The sequence below is a fragment of the Eutrema salsugineum genome, unplaced genomic scaffold (assembly GCF_000478725.1).
Source record: "Eutrema salsugineum unplaced genomic scaffold, Eutsalg1_0 scaffold_6, whole genome shotgun sequence".
Taxonomy (NCBI): Eukaryota; Viridiplantae; Streptophyta; class Magnoliopsida; order Brassicales; family Brassicaceae; genus Eutrema; species Eutrema salsugineum.
The window spans coordinates 74,899-94,343 of record NW_006256547.1 but is presented as its reverse complement, the minus strand read 5'-3'; the positions used below and the strand labels follow the sequence as shown (position 1 = coordinate 94,343).

Genomic DNA, 19,445 nt, shown 5'->3' with positions numbered 1-19,445 from the left:
GGAAAGTGGTGGGGACTATAGAAAAGATGAGGCTTTTGATCTCAATAACTATAGCTTTACTTTGCAGAGCAATTCATAGTGGAGGAAAATATAGGAAAATCACAATGAAGAGAGAGTGATATAAAATGAAAAGATAAATGAGTTCTAGTGTTTTCATTTGTGCTACATTGATAGAGGTGAACATATAGGAATGTGTGTCATCTATCGTCTTGAGCTGCTCACTTGCTCGGGTGCTTTGGGGTGAAAATTTTGGTATAGCTAAATGGGCTCACACTTAAGGATCTTTGATAGGGGGGGGGGGGGGGTATTTGCTCTATCTATAGGGTAGACCAATCGTTAAATTTACAATGAGAGCGAGTGAAGCAATAATAAGTTACGAGACGAACAACTTCAGCAGAGAAGCAAATTCCGTCATGTACATGGCCAGAGCGTCGAGCATGAGATCACATTGCAACAGTGAAAGTCGTCCTGATTGATCCTATTTCCGGATGGCATAAGCTGGCAATTTAGATAAGTCAGGAATAACAAAAGCAAGTTCAGAAGAGCCTGTGACAAACATGGGACTTCCTGGAGCCCATTTTATGACTGGGGGTGCTTCACTGCCATGACTCATCCAACTATGAACCTACATATTCAGAACAAAAAACACTTATAAAGCATACAACAAGTAAACTCTCCAGGGAACAACTACGGTTGCATTGCTACTCCAACCTGTTTTCCGCTCCTTACACCCCATGCATGGGTACTACCGTCTCCTGAACCTACCATTACCAAACCGATGAGGCAAAATTAGAAAGACTTGGTTTTACTTTCACATCGTTTATGCATGCATCATCCGAATCAGGTTTAAAACTCACTCACGGTTACCTGAAACAACAAATATCCCTTCAGGGCTGAAGGTTGCATCCAATGTGGATTCTTCAGCTACTGGTTTCACACTATATGTGGATAGCTGCATTGTACACCACACACACACACAAAAAAAAAAATGTCAGATACACCCGGTTTAAGAATGTATGTATGCTGGTCGTGCGTATGAAAATGAGAAGATAAGAGCAAAGAAAGCTCTACGCGTACAAGTGTTCCACGAAACGAGTCAAGCACATGAATATGGCCATCCATGGTTGTAAGCAGCATTAGCCTTCCATCATTACTAAATTTCACAACGTTTGCCTCAGAAAGATCACCACCAACAGAAAATATTTCAAAAGGACCCTAACCAAGGAAACTTGTACAAATCAGAAATAGACAGATATGTGTTCAATGTAAAACAAGATTAAGTGAAAACAGTGGTCCATAAAGACACTGCACTGCATTGGTAACTGTTGTTAATAACAAACCTTTTCGTACATACGGGCATCAAACATTCTAATGTAGCCACCAAAGGCAATTGCAAAAACTAACCCTTGATCATCATATGCTGCAGCGGGCCTTCCTTGGACTCGTAAGAGACCCTATGGTTAAACCAAATGACCGATTATGTAATGACGTAAGACTGGCATATGGCACCTATGGGTCAGAAATGGTGATTAACCTGGCATTTCTCCACCCTTTGATCCCAAAGCAAAACAGTTCGATCAAGAGAACCGGAGATGAAGCACTCCCCACCAGAACACAAGCTAAGCGAAACAACTCTGCGTAGGACAGAAGTTGGTTAACAAATAACAACAACACTTGGGTATGAAGAAAAAGTATTTAAGTTGATAAGCGAGAATGAGAGGAAAAAAAACAACAACATAAACCACCTGTCATGATGTCCTTTGAAGTAGCGCAGGTACTTGTTATCGTGCAAAGAGAGAAGCCGCAGAGAGTCTTAACCAGAAATCGAAGAGTTGAGGTCGATTAGATTATGAGGAATCAAAGCGAAACGCATGAATTTGGCGTAGGATGGCTCACCGTCCCATCCGTTTCTGGAAGAGTAGATGACAGTAGTAGGTTGCGAAGTGAAGCAAACAAGATCAACCCCATACTTTTTGCTATTAATTGTCTTCAGACACCTTACAATAATCAAAACGAAAAAGACATTTTTGTTGTTGTTGGTATATACTGAAAACCAGGTCGGAATGTCTACAGAAAATCTCATGGCAAACTCACGTAGCGCTTGCAACATCATAGAGACGAATTGAGTCATCGTCGCTAGCAGTCACCATATAACTCGAAGTTTTGTGAAAGTCAATCGAGCTGATCCTGCAATTCTGCAAAACCAAAACTCTATCAATTAAATAAAACCATTACAACACAAGGAGATAAAGCTTTGGAAATAAACTCAAAGCAGAGAAACAAATAGGGATGAAATTGAGCGAGAGATGGCACTAATCAACGCTTGATTTCAGGTTTCCGGAAAGAACAGTAGAAGAAATTACATAGTCTCTGAAAACGGCGCCAGGTTCCATGCTCTGAAGAATTTCTTCAGAGAGTTCCAAAGAAACTCGGTCCTCTCTCTCGGGTTGCGCCCCTGGAAATGGACAATCAATTAAACTCACGTGAGACAGCCCAAAGTTACATCTCTTGACACCAACAACACTCACCAACCATTTCTCCGACGCGTAGACCAATATCGCCGGTGACCTCTGTTAGGGCTTCACGTTGATCGACGTCTTCTACCGTCGTCTTAGCTGATGCCAACCATTCTCGATTTGGGCCGCCTAACTTTTGAGTATGGGCTCTTTAATGAGGCCTCATTGAACCGCTTTCCATTCCAACATCTTAATGGGCCATACGGGCTTCCAAGTATAAGCCTTAGCTTGACCGCGGGTCATTGACTTGACATAAACCGGTTACCAACTTGGTTATCACGTATCAATCACTGACTATATTTCAAATGTCTACAAACCTCGTATTTTGAAATTTTTGTGAAATTATGAAGAGTACCTTACTAAAATTAATTAATTATAGTAAGCAAATTAAAGCATGAACACGGTAACTTTTTTTATTCACCCACCTACAGTATAACTTAGATGATTTACTAATTTAACCGCTACAACAAACCGGTGACGGTTATACATATCTACCAAGTGGCAACAAGAAACAATTTTAAAAATAGTGACGGCGTTAGCGGCGGTTTTCGATGTCGATGGCCTTGTTGGTTCTGATAAACTCGATACAGTCGGCCACGGCTTCTCTGTGATAAGTATCGGTGTGGTTATAGTACTTTTGACACCGGACTGTAGTGGTCGATGGCTGTTTGTTACGGCGGCGAGACGTGGACTTGGAGACGGCGGAGATCATGATGAGGCGGAGAACGGCCTCGCGAAAACGGTCGAGGAGAGTCATGGGAGTGACAATAATCTCCCGATCACTGGTTGTTCTTGAGTTGCTTTTTACACGGGGGACACAAAATCCGGTGCCGGAGTTCTTCGTCTTCATCTAAAACAAATTCTTAAGTATGATGATTGATGATGATATGTGTCGTCCTCTTCAGCATGTGGGGTTTTATTTATACACGAGAATCTAATGATCGAATAGAGAGGCGCAGTTTTTTTATCAAATCGGGTTTGTCTTTTGCTTACTTTTTTTTTTGTTTCTCTTATTCCAAGTCCCAATATCGATGATACTACAAGTATAAAAGTTGTCGGTCAAGTTCAGTTTTGGTGAATGGTACATTTAATGTGTGTGTTTATAACATGGTCGGGACATTTTAAGACGGTATCCCATTCATTCGCATGCAAATAGCCATTTAAAGCATTCTTTTTTGTTAGGTGGCTTAATTTTCATAACAAATTTTTTGTTTTTGCTTTCATTGGTAGTCGCAAAAGACATACATACAGTATGTAGTTAATAGTTATACATACTATTCGATGGGATGGGCAGGGAAAGAAAGAAAGAAAGAAATTGTGTCTATAAATGAAATTACAAGATGGGACAGAGTTGGAAGGAGTTGTCTCAATAGAGAGAATTCGGGTCTCTGTCTTTACTGACGTCTCAAGTTTTCACATGGTCACATGTGTGGAAGTTTTTCTCGCGTTTAATATACATACTTACCAAAACCCAATTTGTATGTATATACATAAATAAATAAACGCTTATTTATACAATTCATTGAGCCGACTCACCGTCCATCGCCAATTTGAAAGAGATATATATAATTGATTTGAGAACCCTAGATATAGACACATTTTTTATGGTTCAATATATAAATATCGACATGGATTTGGTTAATTGTGTGATGTTCTTATGTCGAAAAATACAGCTCACGGACAATTAAAAATTGATAAAATTTTGATGTATTTGGAATTGACCAAGTACAGTGGTTTGTATTGATAAGAAGAAGCAAATAATTTGTCTTTAGTAATGAACAGTCCACCATAAACCAATTGTTGACTAATTTGCGCAGACATGGGAGGGTGTGCTATATATAACAATTAATTGTATACGATTAATGAGATGTTCAATCAGGGTTTGTTCGTTTTGGGTTTTTGATGGACTGTCCTGGAAGTTGTATTCCAAAAACATTAGCAGCACAAGACAAGCAAAGAGAAGATTAAAAAGAAAAACTTCATATTCCGATTACACTCAAGTGTTATAACAAGAGGTACCAATAGGCCCAAGAATCAGAATTGGTATGGAAAAAAGTCGAGACAGTTGAGGCTTTGTCACAACTCCAAAAGAGGAGGGAAGGGTTTCATTCGTCGCCGGAGAATCTGACATGTTTCCCTTTTGGTGTAGGGAAACCTTTCAAACGCAACAGTGGTGGAGATTGCTCTTTGGCCTCCACAATCTCTTCATCTTCACTGTCGTACACAAACCGAGTGTGCTTCCCTGCGAAGCTCATCTTCCTCATTCCCTCGCACAGCTCGTCTTCATCATCATCCTCCCTGTAACTGTGAGAATACACTTGGTCTTCATCATCATCATCCTCTTCGCCTTGGGTACTTGCATTGACCTGCATCGACCACACCGAGGAGTTGTCATCCTCTGGGTTCTGAGTCACCACAGAGGAGCAGTCGGAGCTCTCCCATAGTTCTGATTTATCACTAAAGTCCAGCAGCAATGACCGAGTTATGCTCGGACTCTTCTCTAGCATCTCCAAGCTCTCTTCTTTCTCCTCAATCATGTTGCTCTCATCCACCTGGAGATCAGAACCCACCAACCAATATCTTCTATCAATCTCTCTCTCAGTACGACTAATGATCGATTATTAAACCCAGAAAGAAAACAAATAAGGAGTTTTTACCTGAGAAGAGGATGCTGCTCTCAGTTGTCCCGCAACAACCGGAGATGTGATCACAATCTCTGAGAAGTCGGCAACTTGGGGCGTGTTGGCCGGAGTCGGGGCAAGAAGCCCCATTGGGGAAGTAACGAGATGGATAAAGGGGCGAGATTCCACAGAAATCTTGGAAAGATCTGCTTCTTCTTCAACCTTCTGCAACAGATTCTTGACTTGGCCTCTCAAGAGAGCCTCGCCTGAGCCAGGAGTGCTCTTGATTCTACTCACGTTCCTCTTCCCCATCACTCCTGACGATGGAGTCTGCATCGCCACCCCTACGATCGGCGAGTCGTTGCTTATGTCCAACAATGCTGACCGCTCTTTTGCACCCTTTCTTTGTCTTGATTTCGTTTGCAATTTATCCGACTCCTGATCTGGTTTCTCTAAGAGGAGGTTACGATTTATCAGATTCAGATGCAATACAATAGAATCAGAACCCAAATTCAAGATTAGGAGACTAGTCATGTAAATTGGGTAAATCTCGGGAAACCAATTCCGGGTAATTCAATGGACACAAATGTACACAGATCAGGGAAAAGAGAAACAAAGAGACTTACTTGATGATAAGAGATGATTGGTGGCAGAGCTTTTAATGGCAGAGAGGGTCTGAGACCTCGTGACTCTTCTGGTTGATGATGATGGTGTCTCCATCGTGGATTTAGATCTCAAGGCTAATAGTTTCTGGGAAATTGAACGAAGAAGATTAGAAAACGCTATGAGAGAAATTGCTGTGGGGGTTAAGTATTTAAAGGGAGAGGCATCAGGATTAGGTTTTTTTAAAAAAAAAATAGCCGTTGTGAGGGACTATTAGGAAGGAGCCGTTTCGGGAAAACTAGCCGTTGGGACTTTCCTTGGATGAGGGCTTATGGGCCTTTACGCTCCTAATTACGCTTCACTCAGTAAGCCCATAGTAAACCCACGTCTTTAGTCGATTAAAACAAAACAAAACCAAATCAACTATTGCTGTGCAATAACATTTGATTTGATGGGTTATTAATTCAACAATCAATGAGAAGACCTTTTCTATCCCCTGACCGGAAAAGCAAAACATTTTCCGTTTTATAAACCTATTATAATTAGCTTATATATACCACAAAATGATACACTGTAAACTATGACTTATGTAAGACCAATTTGTAATATTTATAAATTAAAAATGATGATTTTGATATATGGCTGGTTGCAATTTTATTTATTATTTTTCATATAAATATTTTGTTACATGAATTAAATTAGCTAAGTTGATAACATTCTATAGCTGTCATAAAACATTCATATATATCATCCCTTCTTTTATTTGAGTCATGAAAGCCTTAAGTAATTTGACGAGTCGGAATGGAGATTTAATTAATTTTCAGTAGCAAATGTGTTGGCTTCTGTGTGTTGGTTCATGAGCTTGGAGAATCTCTGAGCGAGGCTCTTCTTAGGCCATCTCCAACCCTGAACTCTATAATAGAGTTCTTTAGATTATTTTATTAATTTTTATTAAATAAAAAGTGAAAAGAATAAATTATTATAACTCTGATTTCAGTTTCCCAAATCCATTTAAATGGAGAGAGAAAGAGAAAAACCAGAAAAAAAAAAATTAATAAAATTGTTTTTAATCAAAGCCAATAGCATAATGCCACATGATCGACGAACCCCTCTAAAATCGACTCTTCAAGCCCTTCCCAACCTTCCCAACGAACCTGTTCTTTGCTTTTATTTCATTTTTGATTTATTTTTAATTTAAAAAGTCCCTATGAACTCCTCTTGAACCTTGCGTTGGAGATGCCCTTAGTTTCAGGGGACACACCATTCTTTCCAATCATAGATTCAATGATTGCTTCACCCAACAACTTATTCTTGATCACTGCATTTCGGCTTCTCGGGACTTTCTCGTCTTTTGAAAACGCAATCTGCACACAACAAAGACATTATTTATTTCATTCACTCATCATGTTAATTAATTATTCTCACAATTTGGAGCTTTAGAGAAACTGATAATAATATAATATAAACGAATTCAGAAGCTTAGTCACCGTGAGAGAGCCTTTAGGGCAGATAGCGAAAAGGATTGAAGAGCCTGGAGGGAAATCTTGGTCTTTGAAGACCTTCAGGAACTTGTCGATGGCTTTAGTCTCGGTTTTTGTGTATTTCCCAGACGATTTCAAGATCTCCTCGCAGTACTCTGCTACTTTCTCCGAGTATTGTGTCCCCGTTAAATTCACTTTCATCGTCACCCTTACGAATTTCTCAAACACACCTTTTTCCCCCCACAAGAGACCCCCAAAAAAAAAAAAAATGTAATTAATTACGTATCGACTTAATTAGTAGACATATAACTATATATGTACGCAACACACAAATCGTGTGAAGGATAGACAAAAGCAGTGATGTAAAGTTCCACCACGTAAATAAAAAGTTTTATGCATGCCTGTGATGATTTGACGGAAGAAAGAGATGGATTCCGTTAACTCCTTTTCATTTTTGCCCTTCCACTTAACGGAGAGTGACGGTACAGCGAGAGCTTCAAGGTAAACTCCGATTACCGTCACAATGACGAACTTGCCTTCAATCTCAAACCCTCTTACCCCTGCGTACGCGCGTAAGTTAGCCCACACATCTTTAAACATATATAACTCGAAGAATTGCGTCGTGCATGAGACTTTAAATGATCTGATGCTAACCTGCGCCGCCGAGGAAAAGCTTTTTAGAGGAAGCGGGTGATGTAATAGCTGGAGGGAAAGTAAAGGAGCCGACGTGGATGGGCGTCACGGACGGTAATGGCATCGGCGACGTTGTTGACCAAGTCATATATATATATATATATATATATACCTTTAGTTTGATTAGATAAGGTATGACGGTAATAAGTTCATATGCATGCGGACTATTTTTTTTTTTTTAATCTTTTTGTCGTCATGATCATATTAATAAAACCAAAATGAAATACATGTTTGAAAGAAAAACAAGATATCCCCGAGTCATAATCCAAAAGAAGGAATCAAAACCCAATAAAAAGGGGAAACAAAAAAAGTGATAAAATCTATGAAAACGGAACATGAGGACTTTTAACTAAAATTTTGAAGCACTAAAACTGAAATAGAGAAAGATTTATAGTTTTTTTTTGCTTTCAGTAATACATGAATAGGTTGGATCAGCAAGTCCAGACTTTCACCAAATAAATCAAGATAATAGCCTTGCATGTATTGTGGAAATCCTGCATGCGGTCAGGCGAGGGAGAGAGATTGATGCAACTTACTTGGTGATCATAAGAGTTGTAAGTGAGAGACAAATATGGTGACCTTTTTTTAGAGGATGCCTACAACTATAGATTTGCTAAGAAAAGCTTTTGAAATTATGGTATACATAAAACATCCCCATCGGTTATGACCTCAAAAAGTTTTTTTCAGAAGTATAATATTATTATTGTAATATAATTTAATTATAAGACTAACTTAAATTTAAAATAAAAAAATAATCCGCTGATAGAGAGACAAGTACTTTTTACCGATATTTATGACAAAGAATGAAGGTAAACACCATGAGAAATGGCACAGACTGAGTTAGTGTAGGTGCAAAAGAGAAGTTATCGACCGTGAGATTGACACAAAATTTTTATATACTCTGTTTTTTGTTTGGCACAACATTTATAAGAGTACAAATGCTATTAATTGGTATAAATACTATATCCTTCAATTTTGGGTGTCATGGTGTGTAAAAAGAAACGACAGGATAGCGCGTGAATGGTTCTAATTCACCATATAACCTCACGATAAGCCTCTACGATGATTTTTGAGCAAATCAACTGATTGAGCTTACACATAGAACGGCTTGAAAAACAGGTAGGCTAATTTAATTAGTGATGAAAACTCTTAAGAAGGGGCCAATTTATTACTATATAACTAATATTTATACATGTGAGGTATATATGTTTTAGCTAACATGGCGCACGTTTTTCTATCTGGACAACTGAAACAAATAAAAAATAAAAAATAAAGAAAGCAAAGCAGTTAAGATTCATAATGCTGCTCAGTAAGTACATCACGTTATCGATATGCCCATATATTGGTTATTTATTTAAATTTATAACAATTACTTCCAATATATGATTAAAATACGAACGATAGATTATTAAGGAAATGGTACCAATGCAAGAGTTATAAGAATAGGTTAGTGCATTGGCGAGGGACGTGAAAGTGATTCACCGACACCGGTTTTGAGAAAGAGATCATTTGTTGCGCTGCTCGCCCCCCTAAAGTCATAATTCAGTGTGTATATCCCTCTATCTCTGCTGCTGATGATCAAGAACTCACTTAGAACTACTGACACACCAAACGTATACGCCTTAGACCAGGAAAAAAGGAACTGTTGATTGATTCTATACCATATACTCCATATATTATTACTCGAGAGATGTTGTATTTTGAAAGACAGCGACACCAAAAATACAGGTAGGCGAGGCTGGGTCTATAGATAGAGAGAGTTGGTTACTGAATGTAATAAATGTGTGCATAATAATTTCGTGGCAATAATTTAATGCAACTGGGTGGTGAGTTTCAACTTTCAAGCAATGTCTTTCCGGATGCTGTCGGGCCCCACTCCTTGGAGAGCTTCTATTGGTCGTCGCTTTCACACCAAATACGCTCTTTCTCTCTTATGTCAAAATGTAACAAAATTGTATTGTATACTTTTAGAGGGAAAGGGGGGTAAGTATAAGTAGAAAGAAAAATGGGTAAATAAAAAAAGAAAATTAAAAGAGGAAAGGAGAAAAGGCAAAGGGGGAAAGTTCAAAGGATCTTTCCTCCTTCACTCGCTCTTTGGGTTTGACCAACTCAACCCTCTTCTCCTTCCTCTCTTCTTCTTCTCTCTTATTTTGTTTTTGTTGGGTTTATTAATTAGAGTAATCTCTTAGTCTCAATTCCAGAATCCAAGTTCGTCTGTCTGTTTGGGTCTTTGAATCGCTCTGGGTTTTAGTCTTAGGGCAGCGATGGGCGTGTGTTTCTCCGCCATTAGAGTAACTGGTGCGAGCAGCAGCAGTAGAAGAAGTAGTCAGACTAACCGTAAAGGATGTAAAAAGGATAAAGCATATAAGGCTCCGATTCCCAAGGAGGAGAACGATAAGCCCTCTACCAAGCGGAGAACCGGCGCGATCCCATGCGGCAAGCGTACCGACTTTGGATACGCCAAAGATTTCCACGACCAATATTCCATCGGCAAGCTTCTCGGTCATGGTCAATTCGGCTATACTTACGTTGCCATCCACAAGTCCAATGGAGATCGTGTCGCCGTTAAGAGACTCGATAAGAGTAAGGTACTGATTCCTCTCCTGCGCTTAGGGTTTCTTTTATTCCCCGATTTGCTCTTTTTTGGGCTTTTTCTGGGTATCTCTCAATCCTCTCTACTTTCCATTTTTATATATATTCAGTCTCCACTACCGTTGATTCTCTGTTGATTCTATCGATGGATTCACAGAAAACATAAAGTTTGGGATCCCTTTAATTTAACACCGATTCTTCTTTTTAAATTGTCAAAAGCACTCATCAAATTGTTTTATTTACTCCGAGGTGTATCAACTGATAATATATTCCATCGCTAAGCTTCTTGATTGCAACATGCTTACTGCATCGTGCTCTGCTTTGGTCACTCACGGTTTTTGCTCTCAGATGGTTCTTCCTATTGCGGTTGAGGACGTGAAGCGGGAGGTTCAGATACTTAAAGCTCTTTCAGGCCACGAGAACGTTGTACAGTTTTACAATGCCTTTGAGGATGAAGACTACGTGTATATAGTTATGGAGTGAGTCTCCTTGTTATCTTTATTTTGCTTCATTTTTATGCCCTCATGTATCCGCTTTCTCATTTTACTCTTGCCTTACTCTAGGTTGTGCGAGGGAGGCGAGTTGCTTGATCGGATATTATCCAAGTTAACATCTCTCCACTCTCTAATCTCTCTCTCTTTCCCATCTCTTTCACTATTTTTGATGGTTTTTTCTTTAATCTCTTTCAGGAAAGATAGTCGATACTCCGAGAAAGATGCAGCGGTTGTCGTAAGGCAGATGCTCAAAGTCGCAGGAGAATGCCATCTACACGGTCTAGTACATAGAGATATGAAACCAGAGGTACATTCTCTTGTATAAACAGCGAGGTGGTTCCTTGGTTGTTTCTTTGTGATTATAACCTTCTGTTTTCCTCTTCCAATTGCCTTGCAGAATTTTTTGTTCAAATCAGCTAAACTGGATTCGCCGCTAAAGGCTACAGATTTTGGTTTATCGGATTTCATTAAACCAGGTAAGTAGAAGCTATCAGAATCCACACTAACAAAGTGGTAGACCCTATTCCGTTAATTTAAACAACTCAATCTTTCTCAGGGAAAAGGTTCCATGACATTGTTGGTAGCGCCTATTATGTTGCTCCCGAAGTACTAAAGCGCAGATCAGGGCCTGAATCAGATGTGTGGAGCATTGGTGTTATTACGTATATTTTACTCTGTGGAAGGCGGCCTTTCTGGGATAGGACAGAGGATGGTATATTTAAGGAGGTGTAGTTGAGAATCCTTTCTTTGGATAGTTCTACATACACCTTTTTCTTATTCTTTCTGACTTCTTACTAATTTCTACTATATGTCTATAGGTCTTAAGGAACAAACCTGACTTCCGTCGCAAACCATGGTCAACTATAAGTGACAGCGCGAAAGATTTTGTTAAAAAGTTACTTGTAAAAGATCCACGAGCTCGGCTAACTGCTGCTCAAGCCCTGTGTATGTAGTTCTTGCTTTTGGGCACTAGTTGGTGATTTTATCATCTGCAACGGAATCTTAGACTAATGCTCTTTTGTCTCTTGCCTTTGCAGCACATGCGTGGGTTAGAGAAGGAGGGAATGCCACTGATATCCCTGTCGACATTTCAGTTCTGAACAACTTACGTCAGTTTGTGAGATACAGCCGTCTAAAGCAGTTTGCTTTACGGGTAAGCCCAAAGAGGTAGCTTTAAGAAAATAATTTTACAAAGAGATTAGGACATGTCTCTTATGCTCTTTGTCCCCCTTTCTGGCAGGCGCTTGCTAGCACACTTGACGAGGCAGAGATTTCTGACCTCAGAGATCAGTTTGATGCAATTGATGTGGATAAAAACGGTGTCATTAGTCTTGAGGAGATGAGACAGGTAAGGGAATTGTATGACAATTTGCATTAAGAACGCTAGTAATTACATCTACGGATGATAAGATAATATTGTATCTTTTTGCTTCTACAGGCACTTGCCAAGGATCTTCCTTGGAAACTGAAGGATTCACGAGTTGCGGAGATCCTTCAAGCGGTAGTTTACAGTTTTCTTTTATGCCATTGTAACTGCATCTCTGGGGGTATCATTATGAAAGAGAGATCAGAGATGCACTTTCCATAAATTGAGCGGTTGTATCTTTGTTGGACACAGATTGATAGCAACACTGATGGGTTGGTGGACTTCACAGAGTTTGTAGCAGCAGCTCTACATGTTCATCAACTGGAAGAACATGATTCAGAGAAATGGCAGCTAAGATCACGAGCAGCTTTTGAGAAATTCGATATAGACAAAGATGGGTACATAACACCTGAGGAGCTTCGAATGGTAACCTTATTTAGAACCTCTTATTGTTTGTTTGTTTACTAGTAGATGATTTTGAAAAGAAAAAAAATAACCCATTTGTTTGGTGGATTCAGCACACGGGGTTAAGAGGCTCAATCGACCCACTTCTGGATGAAGCAGACATTGACAGAGACGGGAAAATAAGCCTGCATGAGTTCAGGAGACTTCTAAGAACAGCGAGCATAAGTTCGCAGAGAGTTCCAAGCCCTGCATGCCACAGGAATCCTCGGTAGTCAAAAATGGTATACTAGAAGAGGAGTCAAAAATGTAATTTGTTGGGATGCTTGATTTGTCTTATCAGTATGTATATGTAATGTTGGTTGTAAGAGAAGTGGGTCTTTGGGGGGTGGGGGGGAGATAAGTAAAGTGGTTTGGTTGTGTGAAGCCAAGGCAAACGAAAGACACTTTGAAATTACCAAAGAGCTCGCTCGTTGCGTCACCAGGTGGAGGAAATTTTGAGATCGTCACGTGGCATTCCCTGACTCGACCAAAGTTCAGTTTTAATGGTTGGGCAGGGCACAAAAGCAAGATAATAGATTCCAGTTGTAATTTGATTCTCTCATAATACCCAATTTTTTTTTTTCCCATTCTATCTAAAATAATATTATTGTGTGAGAGAGAGAACACCAAACCAACCCAACACACACCTTTTCTATGATCTTCCAGCCAGGATCTGAGTGGCTCTCCTCCGTCTGAGACGAACTCCTTATTTTCCTTTAAAAAAAAAAATAATGATTAAAGAGGGATCCCATTATATCTAGTCATATAATCTTACATGTATTTGAAAATGAGAAAAATATCGGCGATGACTGTAGTAGTCTATCTATTTGCATACTGTAGGTTGGGTGAATATAAATGGACGTGGTTTCTTCTCTTCACTAGTGACGTTGTTTATGTACTAATTACCACCCCCCTTTGTTTGGGAATAATAAATGAATCCTCTCGGGGATGAGAATTGAGAAAGATGTTTATTTGTTGTTAATTGCATATTGTATGTAATGGGGTAATTAAAAGGGTAAGTAAGATTATGCCTAAATTTTTCGGGAAAGGTAACCCGTTCCGTCCTGTATCCGTCCCGAAATTCCCGAATTTTTCGAGAAAGGGAAATTGTTCCCATTCGGGTTTGAAAATAATATTTGAATAGGTAAGGGAAAAGGTAGGGACGGAAATGGGATTACCCGAATTTCCAGTTGGGTAATTATTAGAAAATGAAATTTTAGAGATTTTGGTTAATTGAAATTTTTTTATAATAAATAATAATTTTTTCTAATTTATTAACAAATAATATATTTGTTTTTAAAAAGATTGATTTTAGATTAATTATCCGAATTATCTGAAATTTTTCTCGTCCCTTTTCTGTTCCTTTCCCGTCCATTTTCCGATTATATTTTATTTTGGGATTGTATGGATAGTATGTTTTGATTCCTGAATTTCCCGTTCTCGTGACATACCCATAAATTTCCTTCCCGTTAGTTTGTGGGAATATTTTGGATAGTATATTCAGATTCCCAAAATTCTCATTCCCATTCTCTACCCGTAAATTCCCGTCTCGATTCCCGAAAAATCCAGGCCTAAGTAAGATGTCGAAATGACCTGCAACGGAAAAGTCAATAGTAGTAGAAGTAAGAAAGGAAGGGGGTATATTAGTCATTTAGGTCAGATTAACAACGCGACTTTGACAGTCTGGTCTCTGGTGTATGTGTGGAGACAACAACAAAAGCGTATTCATACACCTGACTGTGAGGCTTTGACCAACCATGGACAAGTCAAAGTAGAGGAGTCCACGAAGCCTATTAGTAATTGATCAAGCCCATTATGTAGCCCAGTAACTACTAGATTATGTGTCGGAGTGAGACATACTCTATTTTAATTTGGGTGGATAGTAGTAAACAATAGGCGCATGAAATCGGCAATGCTAAACTGGGACAATGATAAGCTGTAATAACTTATCCTCTTACACTTGGCCTCGCATTTTCCTTCACACAATCCACACACATCCAATCACAACCTGATCATATAGCTTCCTCTAACCTTTTTTGCTTTGATCTTTTTGCTTATTATCATAATTTTTTATTTTTTTTGTTTTTGCCCAGAAGAAAGACAGAGGCCCATCTCTAGTTCTTCCATTGTGATCAAACATGGCTGCTGCTATAAGCGCTGCAGTCTCTTTCCCTTCCTCTAAGTCCTCTACTCTCCCCACCAAAACATCCTTCGTCTCCCATCAAAGGATTTTCCTCAACAAGGTACCATTTTCTTTTTCTCGTTTTTTATCATCTTTTTTACTTACAAGTGGCCATCTAGTTTCCGAGTGTGAGGAAAAAGTCAGGTCTTTATTGACATGCATAATTGGTATATCTACAGAGCACACTGTGTTACAGAGACGCCTGTATTGGGGGCAGAGTAGTTTCAGTGAAGGCTCAGGTGACAACAGAGGCGCCAGTGAAAGTAGAGAAGGAGTCAAAGAAACAGGAAGAAGGAATTGTTGTCAACAAATTCAAACCTAAGAACCCTTACACCGGTCGATGCCTCTTGAACACCAGGATCACCGGCGATGACGCTCCCGGTGAAACCTGGCACATTGTCTTCAGCACCGATGGTACGCTTTAAATCCAAATATTGATTAGGGGCTCTCAGAAAGTTTTGATTTTTCGCATAGTATGACTACGAGATAACGTATGGATTGGATCGAGGGCGAGATTTGATTAGGTTAGGTGAAATGATGATGAATCAGGTGAGGTTCCGTATAGAGAAGGGCAATCGATAGGAGTGATTCCAGAGGGGATTGACAAGAACGGCAAACCCCACAAGCTGAGGCTATACTCAATCGCCAGCAGTGCCATTGGTGACTTCGGAGACTCCAAAACCGTAAGCTTTCCCTCTCTGACAAGTAATTAATGGAGACCAATACAGATGATCTTCTCTTATCTGCAATGGGTTTTATGCAGGTTTCTCTCTGTGTCAAGAGACTGGTTTACACAAACGATAATGGAGAGCTTGTCAAGGGAGTCTGCTCCAACTTCTTGTGTAAGAAGAAGAAGAATAATGGTGTTTTTTTTTTTTTTTAATTACGGTTTAAACTGTTCTTAGTGTTTGGGGATTTGCAGGTGACTTGAAGCCGGGTGATGAAGCAAAGATCACTGGACCTGTTGGAAAGGAAATGCTTATGCCAAAAGACCCAAATGCCACCGTCATCATGGTATGGACAAGGATTTTATAAGATATACAATAATATTTAACAGTTGTAGTGATTACTTGTGGTTTTCCTATTCCTTAGCTTGGAACCGGAACTGGAATAGCTCCGTTCAGATCATTTTTGTGGAAAATGTTCTTTGAGGAGCATGAGGACTACAAGGTGAGACCAAGAGCAAATTAACTCTCTTACACACAGTTTTCGCCAATTATAGTAACTCACTCAGTTATTGACATCCATTGGCTTCATATATGTAACATATGCATGTAGTTCAACGGTTTGGCATGGCTCTTCTTGGGTGTACCAACAAGCAGCTCGCTGCTCTACAAGGAGGTACGGTAGCTATATCCTATTCAATTATGACCAATGTTGTCTTGTAGCAAAAGTTGTTGACCTGTGTGGATAAGAACAGGAGTTTGAGAAGATGAAGGAGAAGAATCCAGAAAACTTCAGGCTGGACTTTGCGGTGAGCAGAGAGCAGACGAACGACAAGGGAGAGAAAATGTACATTCAGACAAGAATGGCAGAGTATGCAGAAGAGCTGTGGGAGTTACTGAAGAAAGACAACACCTTTGTTTACATGTGTGGTCTTAAGGGTATGGAGAAGGGAATCGATGAGATTATGGTCTCACTTGCTGCTAAAGATGGTAAGACACGTTCATTTCATTTCTTTTCAGTTTTTTTTTTTTTTTTTTTTTTTTTTTGGGGAACCGAACAAGTCTCACTGCAAATGGTTTTAACTTGGCTTTGAACAGGGATCGATTGGTTGGAGTACAAGAAGCAATTGAAGAGGAGTGAGCAGTGGAATGTTGAAGTCTATTAAGGAAGCTTGTGAGGGGTTTATTATTATTATGAATTATGTAGATAAAGCTGATGCATTGTCAATTCGTCAAATCCTGCTACTTTCTTCTTCCTTCACTTGTTCTTGATGGAAGAATTTCATCATAAGAAAGCATCATTACCCACCAAACTACTCTTTCTTGAAACAATACATTGTATTTTGATGATATCAGACTTTTCAGAGATAATAATAATAATATATATAAATAGAGAGAGAGAGATGGATTAGAGGAGCAATAAGTGTACTAAGACTAAGGAGACGTGTTCTATATAAGAGATAATTGTGGAGATTTACAGTGAAGAAAAAGAATGATCAACAAAATTGTGTGGCTCTGAATTTTGATTGTTAACATCTGGAATCTCTGGAGCCTCGAGAGCTTTTCGCGGCTATAACTGCATTGATTTTGTTAAAATGTAAACTTGTTCAATCGGATAAACGAGTTTTTTGAATCAAGTTTCATATCAACTTTAAGGTAATGAGGCATCACAACACAATCTTCTATGCTGCTTCTTTTGGTGCCAATTTCCTGATTTTTGCAACAAAAAGGCCGCTGGTTGCTGAGGTGGAAGGATCAAAACGCACAGTTTTTGGAGTGCGGCCACTTGTACACGGCCAATCCTTGGCCGTTTCAATCTCTTGTAGCTCTGCATTACCCGAGTTTTCTGTTAGCCTTTTTTTTTAATCTCACGCTAGTCCATTAGTAAAAGAACAACGAATCCAAGACTCAAACCAAATTTTATTGACCTATGGTGAAAGACCTCAAACACTAAATTGTTGTTAGTTTGTTCAAAATGTTACTTCATATGTACCTGCAGATGAATTTTCATCAAGGAACTGATCCACCACATCTTCGTTTTGGGCAAGCGTCAAACTGATAGTTACATCACTTAGATCACTGGTTCATGTTAAAAAATAAAAAAACAAAGGCTAAATAAAACACAGAGCTTATTGTAATTTACCTACAGGTGCTGTATACAAGAGTGCCCCCTTGTTTCAACAATCTGAATCCATTTCTCAGTAGATTTAACTGCAAACAAAGACCCTGGCAATGATCGCCACAGAGGAAATAGCAAGGACAGATGCACGAGAGACACAAACGGCCTTATGGAATTTACCTGAAGAGCTGTCAGGTTTCTATCGGTTCTCTCAGCGTCTAGTACACGGCGTTCCAGCGTTGTCCAACCCCATTGCTCAAATTTCTGGATATGCTTGATCGAACCATCATGTGTGCACTCTGCGTCCACAAGAACCTGCAAAACCACACTTCAGTTCTCTAGTTATGTTATTTTTTAAGTGACTATATCTGCATCTGCAGATCACAACTTCACCTTGTCATACCCACAATCCTTTTGGTCAAGGGGTCTATAAAGTTCCTTCTTTTTCAGCCCTATAACTCCAGAACTCTGTCCGTAGAAAATAATTTCCGGCTGTCCATTCTGCGGCAAAAAAAAATTATTATTCTTGGCCTTGGCTTCTTGTTTTCTTTCTTTGTAAGGTCTACGAGAAGTCCACTCCTTAAATGTTTCTTCATGGTCGTCCGCACATGACCCACCTGAATAAAACCATAGCAAATGACCTCTTTAGCGAAAGCTTAAAGGAACATATGGTCTGATGAAAATGTACAAGTGTTGCTCTACATGGTAGGTTGGTGATAGGTGGCACTGAGAAAGTGGTTCCATCAGCAAGAAAAAGCCGGCTCCTTTGACCAAGCCCATATTTTCGAAGCATTGTTCTGCAGGCGGCAAGGCGATGCCTTGCTACATCGACACCCGTTGCAGTCCCCTTCTCACCCAGTAGGTCTAGCATCATACATAGTTTAGCACCTGAGAGATGGTTTCCCCGTTTAAACCCAAGTTGTTACCACAACCAATGAACACAAAGTTATACACGGAATGTATTGAAAGACAAGCAAACAAAACCAGCCATGAACTCGGTAGAACCAACACAGAGAGATGAATAATTTACCAGGAGCAGCACAAAGATCCAAGACATGGTCTCCGGGGGAGATACCAAGAGCTGAAACAGCGGCACCGGAAGCTGCGTCGATTCCATACATCTGAAAGACCACACAAAACCCGTAGAAAGAAGAAAGAAGAAATAAGGCGGTTGACATTAAAATTTGGTTATTGGTTGCTCTCTCACCTTCCCTTGCTGATACGCCATGGATCTCGCTATTTGAACATCTGGAGGAATGGAGTAAAACCCAGGTAACCAGTTCACCTTCTCCAGCTTACAGTTGATTTCATATTCAATCTCCCCGACCAAATCCTCGAACCCAGGTTTCAACCTTGACAAGGATCTCTGGATTTCAATACCAACATCCGGAACCATGAGGAAAGCAAAGGGACTCTCTCGAGGTTACCTTACATAGCGTGGAATTGAATCTCTGTGCGTATAGATCGAAGGATCAAGGCCATTGGCCTCTAGAAAGCTAAGGAAAGTCTCCGGCAACTGCAGCTTGGACGTTTCTCCCATGAGAAAACCGCAGAGGCAGAGAGAGGGGTGCTGCTTGGTCGGAGAATCGCCGGAGAACAACTAAGAGAAGGGCTTAGTATGCGCAAACGCAGACAAGCCCAAGCCTTTATATATCTTACTCAAAAGCCC

At 39.7% G+C, this 19,445-nt stretch overlaps 5 protein-coding genes across 7 annotated transcripts; 2 read left to right on the top strand and 3 right to left on the bottom strand.

The window, feature by feature from the left end:
* Positions 1 to 291: 291 nt before the first annotated feature.
* Positions 292 to 2,637, bottom strand: LOC18012836 (protein ANTHESIS POMOTING FACTOR 1). The gene is made up of 11 exons (XM_006393753.2): positions 2,529 to 2,637; positions 2,364 to 2,455; positions 2,095 to 2,195; positions 1,897 to 1,997; positions 1,746 to 1,812; positions 1,535 to 1,634; positions 1,341 to 1,454; positions 1,078 to 1,215; positions 868 to 952; positions 712 to 761; positions 292 to 625 (listed from the first exon to the last, which is right to left on the bottom strand). Exons 1-11 carry the CDS (start codon positions 2,533 to 2,535, stop codon positions 479 to 481), a joined length of 1,002 nt encoding a protein of 333 aa, XP_006393815.1. The 5' UTR covers positions 2,536 to 2,637; the 3' UTR covers positions 292 to 478.
* A 1,821-nt stretch (positions 2,638 to 4,458) lies between these two features.
* Positions 4,459 to 8,002, bottom strand: LOC18012456. The gene is made up of 8 exons (XM_024151347.1): positions 7,876 to 8,002; positions 7,623 to 7,781; positions 7,228 to 7,451; positions 6,965 to 7,104; positions 6,569 to 6,638; positions 5,764 to 5,851; positions 5,174 to 5,589; positions 4,459 to 5,068 (listed from the first exon to the last, which is right to left on the bottom strand). Exons 1-8 carry the CDS (start codon positions 8,000 to 8,002, stop codon positions 4,622 to 4,624), a joined length of 1,671 nt encoding a protein of 556 aa, XP_024007115.1. The 3' UTR covers positions 4,459 to 4,621.
* Positions 8,003 to 9,967: 1,965 nt separating this feature from the next.
* LOC18012620 (calcium-dependent protein kinase 28) lies at positions 9,968 to 13,397 on the top strand. Of its 2 annotated transcripts, none has more exons than XM_006393748.2 (12): positions 9,968 to 10,502; positions 10,855 to 10,985; positions 11,070 to 11,111; positions 11,196 to 11,307; positions 11,398 to 11,476; positions 11,557 to 11,726; positions 11,819 to 11,945; positions 12,038 to 12,153; positions 12,241 to 12,348; positions 12,439 to 12,501; positions 12,619 to 12,792; positions 12,885 to 13,397. In XM_006393748.2, exons 1-12 carry the CDS (start codon positions 10,179 to 10,181, stop codon positions 13,041 to 13,043), a joined length of 1,605 nt encoding a protein of 534 aa, XP_006393810.1. In that variant the 5' UTR covers positions 9,968 to 10,178; the 3' UTR covers positions 13,044 to 13,397. The 2 variants fall into 2 exon arrangements, with proteins under 2 accessions (XP_006393810.1, XP_024006976.1); XM_024151208.1 differs by having other exon boundaries at positions 10,157 to 10,497.
* A 1,353-nt stretch (positions 13,398 to 14,750) lies between these two features.
* LOC18012516 (ferredoxin--NADP reductase, leaf isozyme 1, chloroplastic) lies at positions 14,751 to 17,049 on the top strand. The gene is made up of 9 exons (XM_006393745.2): positions 14,751 to 15,053; positions 15,172 to 15,406; positions 15,542 to 15,675; positions 15,756 to 15,834; positions 15,915 to 16,006; positions 16,085 to 16,162; positions 16,271 to 16,333; positions 16,413 to 16,647; positions 16,756 to 17,049. The coding sequence occupies exons 1-9, from the start codon at positions 14,949 to 14,951 to the stop codon at positions 16,821 to 16,823; spliced, it is 1,089 nt and encodes a 362-aa protein (XP_006393807.1). The 5' UTR covers positions 14,751 to 14,948; the 3' UTR covers positions 16,824 to 17,049.
* Positions 17,050 to 17,065: 16 nt separating this feature from the next.
* Positions 17,066 to 19,381, bottom strand: LOC18013482. Of its 2 annotated transcripts, none has more exons than XM_024150921.1 (9): positions 19,204 to 19,381; positions 18,984 to 19,128; positions 18,807 to 18,897; positions 18,479 to 18,664; positions 18,170 to 18,393; positions 17,957 to 18,091; positions 17,801 to 17,868; positions 17,651 to 17,727; positions 17,066 to 17,485 (listed from the first exon to the last, which is right to left on the bottom strand). In XM_024150921.1, the coding sequence occupies exons 1-9, from the start codon at positions 19,314 to 19,316 to the stop codon at positions 17,340 to 17,342; spliced, it is 1,185 nt and encodes a 394-aa protein (XP_024006689.1). In that variant the 5' UTR covers positions 19,317 to 19,381; the 3' UTR covers positions 17,066 to 17,339. The 2 variants fall into 2 exon arrangements, with proteins under 2 accessions (XP_024006689.1, XP_006393806.1); XM_006393744.2 differs by having other exon boundaries at positions 17,651 to 17,712.
* Positions 19,382 to 19,445: the final 64 nt, after the last annotated feature.

Excerpts from the sequence above, each read along its gene's own strand:
- LOC18012620 (XM_006393748.2), top strand. The coding sequence starts at position 10,179 with ATGGGCGTGTGTTTCTCCGCCATTAGAGTAACTGGTGCGAGCAGCAGC. Across the intron at positions 10,986-11,069 it reads TACGTGTATATAGTTATGGA|GTTGTGCGAGGGAGGCGAGT; the intron begins GTGAGTCTCCTT and ends GCCTTACTCTAG. Across the intron at positions 12,154-12,240 it reads TAAAGCAGTTTGCTTTACGG|GCGCTTGCTAGCACACTTGA; the intron begins GTAAGCCCAAAG and ends CCTTTCTGGCAG.
- LOC18013482 (XM_024150921.1), bottom strand. The coding sequence starts at position 19,316 with ATGGGAGAAACGTCCAAGCTGCAGTTGCCGGAGACTTTCCTTAGCTTT. Across the intron at positions 17,728-17,800 it reads CTTGTATACAGCACCTGTAG|TGATGTAACTATCAGTTTGA; the intron begins GTAAATTACAAT and ends CAGTGATCTAAG. Across the intron at positions 17,486-17,650 it reads TGATGAAAATTCATCTGCAG|AGCTACAAGAGATTGAAACG; the intron begins GTACATATGAAG and ends CGGGTAATGCAG.
- LOC18012836 (XM_006393753.2), bottom strand. Across the intron at positions 2,196-2,363 it reads GCGCCGTTTTCAGAGACTAT|AATTGCAGGATCAGCTCGAT; the intron begins GTAATTTCTTCT and ends TTGGTTTTGCAG. Across the intron at positions 1,216-1,340 it reads ATGCCCGTATGTACGAAAAG|GGTCCTTTTGAAATATTTTC; the intron begins GTTTGTTATTAA and ends TTCCTTGGTTAG.
- LOC18012456 (XM_024151347.1), bottom strand. The coding sequence starts at position 8,002 with ATGACTTGGTCAACAACGTCGCCGATGCCATTACCGTCCGTGACGCCC. Across the intron at positions 7,782-7,875 it reads GCTTTTCCTCGGCGGCGCAG|GGGTAAGAGGGTTTGAGATT; the intron begins GTTAGCATCAGA and ends GCGCGTACGCAG. Across the intron at positions 5,852-6,568 it reads ACACAGAAGCCAACACATTT|ACACCATCATCATCAACCAG; the intron begins GCTACTGAAAAT and ends TCCACGATGGAG.
- LOC18012516 (XM_006393745.2), top strand. The coding sequence starts at position 14,949 with ATGGCTGCTGCTATAAGCGCTGCAGTCTCTTTCCCTTCCTCTAAGTCC. Across the intron at positions 15,054-15,171 it reads AAAGGATTTTCCTCAACAAG|AGCACACTGTGTTACAGAGA; the intron begins GTACCATTTTCT and ends GTATATCTACAG. Across the intron at positions 16,648-16,755 it reads CTCACTTGCTGCTAAAGATG|GGATCGATTGGTTGGAGTAC; the intron begins GTAAGACACGTT and ends GGCTTTGAACAG.